Raw genomic sequence first — 6,450 nt, 5'->3', positions numbered from 1 at the left:
AATTGTCTTTAGTTGCTCACTTTTAAAATTGGCAGCATTAAATTGCATCCATTTTTCTATATGAATCAATTACTCAATTTCAAAGTTGAGAGGGACTGGAGAGATTATTTTATCAAAAATTAACGATAGTAAAAACAACTAAATTAGGTCTGAAAAAGAGCTGGCCCAAAAAAAATTCAAGTCCAAACCCATTTCTTATTCCCCATTGAACTCGTAATTCCCTAATTCCAGGTTCAAATTTACCCTTTCTTCTCTGCTACTTTATCTGGTTATCTGGTCTGCCACATCTCTCATTTGGCCTTCTACCCATTTTTTCTATCATTCATGGCGCCTCTCAATCCTACGCTCCAAATCAGACTCGACCCAATCGACACCAGCCCAACTTTTCAACCGGCTATTTTATGTTGATTTTTTTTTTCAGCTCTCCTCTCATCCATCATCTTGAATATTTTATTTTAGCTTTAATTCACTAGTATATTTGTATTTAACTTTTTCTTTACTCAATTTTGTACCTAAAATATCCATTTATTATAGTTTTTTTAATAAAATAGTTGTATTATTTATTAAAGAAACACAACCCAATACAACCAAAAAATAAAGCGAAAAAATGAACTGAGAAGCATGGCCCAACCTAGCTGAACTTAAGAGTTGCTCTAGAAGCATCTCTGCAACTTTAACAGTAGCATTAATTAAGCATTACTCCTGATACACATTCGAAAACAACAAAACATAATTTATTATCCTTTCAACGCACTGGATGACTTCTACTTTCCCCTCTTCCCTCTCGCATCCTTTGATTCCTCTGATTTTTAAGGGAACTCATCCTATTCCCAACAGATGAATATCTTAGTCGATCACGCTCCGCTGCCACTCATGCAAAAATAGGAACTCCCCGATCCAAATTCCATTGTTCCTCCCTACGCAAACCTTCAGTTGCAAGCAAATGAGCAATCTCATTTTTCGATCGATGCCCAAATAGAAAAACACAAGTTTGAAAGCTATTACTCAAATCTTGATAATCGGAAATGTAAGCTTGTATCTCTGATTTATCTGCCCATTTACTCTGTATTTTTTTAATAACAGATCTCGCATCACCTTTAACCTCCACTTCCCTAACTCCCATCGTCGCATCCAACTGGAGTCCTCAGACATAGGCAGGAGCCTCGACTGCAAAAGCAGAAGGTATATTTTGATTTAGAACAGATCTGACTCCCAATATCTCTCCATTAGAATCCCTTACTACAATCCCCGAGCAAGAATTGTTATTGGTTTTGTTGAAAGCCGCATCAGAATTGATTGTGACAAACGGAGTTCATGGTTGCCTCTAGATCTCATTTCCCTTCATACTCACGGGTAAAGTTTTTTCCAACCCATCTAATTCAGCAATGTAATTTTTTACAAAATTAGCAATTTTTGAACTAGATCTTTTTTGCCGCTCATGAATCCATTTGTTTCTTTCCGTCTATAAAACCCAAATTGTGCATGCGAAGATTCTGCACTGACCTATGGTATTGGATGCAAAGTACCAGGTAACCCAATCCATGAAGCACATTTCATCCCCTATCTCAGGCCAACATACATTTAAATATCTCTATGTATCCCTTGTAACATGCCACTCCCAAAACACATGTTCGCGAGTCTCCACTGGCGCTGCACACTTTGGACACACAACCTCGTTTATTAGCCTTCTGTACTGTAGATTACACAAAGTAGTGATGTAGTTTTTACAGCATTTCCAAGTTGTAATCATCAATTTAGAGGGCAGATTTAAGCCCCCATAATTTCTTGTAAAAAGACATATATTTTGTTTGCTGCTGTAAATGATTAGGATCGCCCGATAACTGTAAAAGCATTTTGTAAGCCCCACAAACAGAATACTCACCAGATGCCTCCCCTTTCCACACAAAAAATCATCCTGAGGAATACGAGCCAATGGAATGCTTAAAATATGTTCTGCATCAGTCATACTGAAGGTACTGATAAGTTCTTCATTCCAAAGCCTAGATTCCTTAACAATAAAATCTGCTACCATCATTGAATTTGGAATACTACTAACAGTTTGAATTTTAAGATTCTCTGAACGAGGCACCCATGCAGCTCAATAACTGGAAGTCTTTCCCCATTCCCAACACTCCAGCACATCCCATCTTGGAGTATCCCTTTGGCAGCCCAAATACTCTTCAAAGTATAAGAAGGTAGACTCCCTAACCTTGCATTTACGAAATCTGTTTCGGGATAATTATTAGCTTTTAACACATGCACAAGCAAGGAATTCGGATAACAAATTAATCGCCTACCCTATTTTCCTAAAAAAGATAAATTGAATTTTGTTAAGCAACGAAAGCCAATACCTCCATTCTCCTTTAAATCACAAAGTTTTATCCATTCACACCAATGAATACCCCTTTTGCCATGTTCTTTTTGCTTCGCAAAGAGAATTAAGAAATAGAAAGCAAGCCATAGGATATAGTTTTTAGTTTCTTTTACAGAGGTTAGAAAAAAAAATCTCCAGCAATTAAAAAGTGACACATCATAATTTTATATTTTCATTTTTTCACTTAAAAACATTTATTAAAATTAAATAATAAAAATAAAATATTTATTATTTCTCTCTCCCCCCTTCTCTTCGTCTTCAAAAATCAAATGCTCTGTTTTTCACTTTATCAGCAATTTTGCATATTAAATGCTGTCATAATCATTGAAGACATATAATATGTTGATTAGAAATATCACTAAAATTGATTCCAGATTCATCTTTTACAGAAACCATGGTTATTTTAGCTGGGTTTTGAATATCAATCTGCAAACTTTTCCCATATCTCGGAACTGCAACTACATAATCCATACCAGTAAGGACTTCAACTATCTCATCATAATTGTAGCTTTATTTGGTTCTCTAAGCATAATTTGGGTTTATATTTATTGTAAGCAACTTTTATCTAGGTGCAAAGGTAGGATTTTGAATTGAAACTGCAACACTAACAGGTTTTAGTTAGAGTCAAGGTCCAATTTGGTCATCCCTTGTTCTCACCATAAAGCATCTCCCAAAAATGTTATCAAAACTAAAACTTTTGCTTGGATTTTGTCAATATTTTAGAAGTAAAGATTTTCATTCATGTCTATTTACACAAGAATATTTGAAATCCATAAACATTGGTAAGTTTAAAGCGGGCAATCATGCTTATGCTGCTATTCCTTTTCTTCAGGGGGTTTCGTATCAAGGGCTGAAGCATTCAAACTCCATTTGCAACAGAGAGGTACTAGCTGTTGGATCGAATTTGAAGGTTTTTTTTCAACAACAAAATGAAAGCATTGAAGAAGATTAGACCTCATAATTGGCCTGGTTCAAGCCGGGAACGTAATATTTTAAACCCGTTTTTTTTGTCTGAGTATAGCCCAATCCAAATAAAAAAAAAATGTTAAACTCAACCTCAGCTGGGCTTATGTTAAAATAAATTATATTATTTTTATATAAAATTAAATTTAAAAAATACAGTACATTAAATACACTAAAATAAATAAAATAAATATTTTCTAGCAAATTTAAAATATAATAAAAAGTCTTTATATTTAAATAAAGACTATAGTTGTAACTTAACAAACAAATGTTTCTAAAATAATAATAAAATTAATAATAAAATAAAAATTATATAATATCTAAATAATAATAACAAAATAATTGCAAAACAACAATAAAAAATTAAGCTAATACGGGCCAAATCTGAGAAAATTTTTTATCCAAGACCCAACCTATTTAAAAATTGAGTATTATTTTTTATTTAAACTCATTTTTAAAGTTTATATATTTTTTCAATTCCTCCCATTTTTCAAAGAAATCTTCGGGTCAATGTAGATAACTTGACCGATGATGGGGTATAAAGAAAATGAAAGAAAAAATTATAATAATAACGTTTTTCATCAACAATAAAAAAAGGGTAAAATATAACCACATGACTTTTTAATTGGTGGCAATTATTTTTAAGAAATGGGTTAAAACTATTACAGAAAAATATTTTAATACCAAATTGAGTAAATTTTTTAATATTTTAATAAATACCCAAATAAAAAATAGATATACTTCAAACACCAAAATATGAATTACGCCTTCAATTTTAAGTTGTATTTGTGTTTAGGTAGTGGAAATAGTGGTCCGGTAGGGCTGTTATTTTCTGTTCCAGCCTTTTCCGCAGACACCCCACGAGTGATCTTTTCTTTTCACATCGTCATTTACTCAAATAGCAGTAGCAACCGCGACACGGCTATGTCATTGCTATTAGAACTCCTAATCCAGGTGTATAAGAAGATTCAAAAGTGTAACATCAGAACTAGGAATCTTACAAGCCTCCTGAGAAGCTACAGTTTCATGTAGTAGCACAAAATATAACGATGCAATATAAATATAAATATAAATGAATATGAAAGACTAAATAATTTCATGTGAATTGTCAAATATCCAATTGATGAAATCTCCTGGCTAATTTAGAAATGAACTGATGCCTGAACTAGGAAGAAGCAAAGCATAACACTAACTTACAAAAGTAGCAATTTTCTTTATGCTTGAGAGCTGTCATTTTCTTCTTGATTCGTAACCATATCCGTATCAGCAAGTTCTTTCTTCCTATCCTTGTCATGTTCCTTCTCCTTTTCTTGTCTCTCTTTCTCTATTACTTGTCCACGCTCTCCTTCATACTCCCGCTCAACCTCCCTATCTCTATCTTTGTCTCTATTCTTCCTTCTCTCCTTTACCAGTTGCTGTAATTGGTTTACATCCTTGGTTATTATATCCAAAGGATGCAAGAATGAGAAATCTTCATCTGTTTCAACATCACTCTGCAAACCCAAAAAGGATAATGATTAGCAGCTAGTCTTAGCTATGCACCCTGTGAGACCAAGAACAGAAAAGCTAGTGTAAGGATAAGCATGCTAACATTACTTAAGTTGGCTTCCATCTCCAGGTACTGAAGTCCTTTCTGAACAAATCTAATAAGCGCCCCAGGCGGAATCAAGTTCCCATCGATACTAGATGTATTAATTCCTGCCTCATAACCTAAAGTGAATGCTGAATGCGTAAAACCTGTGTCCATTTGATAAGCATAAAATAAAATATTACAAACTTTATGTACAATGGTAACGGATGATTCCAGTCTCATTCAATTCATTGATTAACAAATATTTCTGAAACTCAGCCTTCATATAGGGTTCGCAAATATAGAAACAAAAAAAGGAAAGCTACTTTTGACGGATATAAAGCAATAATGCAACTTCTGAACATTATAATGCCAGGAACTATCTCAAACATTACGATCAGCGCGCTGCAAATTAAAAATCTTTTTCTCTCGTTTCTTTTATTTTTCATAAAACCAATAAATTTTAATAGAAAATACTGCCTAAAATTTAAACCCTGCAATACAGTAAAAAAAATCAACCAAATTTAAAAAAAAAAAAAGAGTAAGAAAACAAAGTGTTCAAAAAAAAAAATCGCTGCAATCAAACATAACAAATTAAAGGAAAAAAAAAACTGACTACGTACCCGACTCTTGAAGGTAACGGAAGACGAGGTAATTCAATTCGAGGGACGTAATAGAGGTCATTTTCACAGAAGTCTCCAAATCCACCCAGCTAGGAGAGTCAAAGAGATTTGAAGATAACGGAAGACGAGGTGATTCAATTAGACCATTGAGAGTCGAAGAAATAAGAAGCCGAGAAACTTAGGAGACTCAAAACGCTTAGGAGAGTGTCAGGGTAAGATAGAGACGAATGTTATTCTATTAACTTATTTTTATCTTAAATAAAAATATTTATCTTTAGTTAAAATTACTTAAATTTAAGAATATCCGTTTAACTTTGAAACAAATTTAAAATAAAAATATATTTGTACAATTATTGTATTATCTATTTAGTTTATTTATTTTTATAAAAATGAAAATTTAATCTTAACATAAAAATTGATAATGCATACTAATAGTATATAAAACATATATTTTATTATGAAGTTTGGAAATATTATATTAAAATGATTATAATAAATAAAGATGTCAATTGTTAAAATAAATTAAATTAAATTTTTTTTGAAATATTATAGTAAATAGATATGCCAATGTTTTATTATAAAATTTTATACTAACATACAAAAAAAATTATAATTAATAGTATACAAAAGAATTTCATTATATAAAATAATGACAATAAGATTAATTTGAAAAAGTCTTATGAACTGTAATATACGTATAGTAATTAAGTTATGTTAAAAGTAAATTATGTAATATAATTTAAAGAGGTAAAGGGTAAAAAGTAATTTATTCAAAATGAAAAGTGTCACATGTAAAAGATTATAATATGAAGACACTTATTTATTTGCAATATAATATATGTGATATTTATCTGTAAAGAAAAGCTCAGTTCACAATTGGTAAACTTAAGGCATCATTCTGCAAAATTCTCGAAAGCAAA

At 31.8% G+C, this 6,450-nt stretch overlaps 2 protein-coding genes across 6 annotated transcripts; one reads left to right on the top strand and one right to left on the bottom strand.

Moving 5' to 3' along the window:
• Positions 1 to 573: 573 nt before the first annotated feature.
• On the top strand, positions 574 to 3,429 carry LOC108470840 (uncharacterized). 5 transcript variants are annotated; one of them, XR_008273828.1, is made up of 6 exons: positions 598 to 989; positions 1,084 to 1,353; positions 1,491 to 1,973; positions 2,072 to 2,195; positions 2,764 to 2,849; positions 3,207 to 3,429. XR_008273828.1 is itself a non-coding variant. In XM_017772329.2 (4 exons), the coding sequence occupies exons 1-4, from the start codon at positions 1,949 to 1,951 to the stop codon at positions 3,305 to 3,307; spliced, it is 351 nt and encodes a 116-aa protein (XP_017627818.1). In that variant the 5' UTR covers positions 1,366 to 1,948; the 3' UTR covers positions 3,308 to 3,429. The 5 variants fall into 5 exon arrangements, 1 of the variants encoding a protein (XP_017627818.1); XR_001869415.2 differs by having other exon boundaries at positions 574 to 1,353; XR_008273826.1 differs by having other exon boundaries at positions 600 to 1,353; positions 1,530 to 1,973.
• Positions 3,430 to 4,305: 876 nt separating this feature from the next.
• On the bottom strand, positions 4,306 to 5,756 carry LOC108473249 (WD40 repeat-containing protein HOS15-like). Its single transcript, XM_017774768.2, has 3 exons — positions 5,531 to 5,756; positions 4,929 to 5,074; positions 4,306 to 4,830 (listed from the first exon to the last, which is right to left on the bottom strand). The coding sequence occupies exons 1-3, from the start codon at positions 5,589 to 5,591 to the stop codon at positions 4,552 to 4,554; spliced, it is 486 nt and encodes a 161-aa protein (XP_017630257.1). The 5' UTR covers positions 5,592 to 5,756; the 3' UTR covers positions 4,306 to 4,551.
• Between the last annotated feature and the right edge of the window lie 694 nt (positions 5,757 to 6,450).

The sequence above is a fragment of the Gossypium arboreum genome, chromosome 11 (assembly GCF_025698485.1).
Source record: "Gossypium arboreum isolate Shixiya-1 chromosome 11, ASM2569848v2, whole genome shotgun sequence".
In the NCBI taxonomy this organism is placed as follows: domain Eukaryota; kingdom Viridiplantae; phylum Streptophyta; class Magnoliopsida; order Malvales; family Malvaceae; genus Gossypium; species Gossypium arboreum.
Note: the sequence above shows the minus strand (reverse complement) of the source record. Positions and strands in the feature narration are given on the sequence as shown.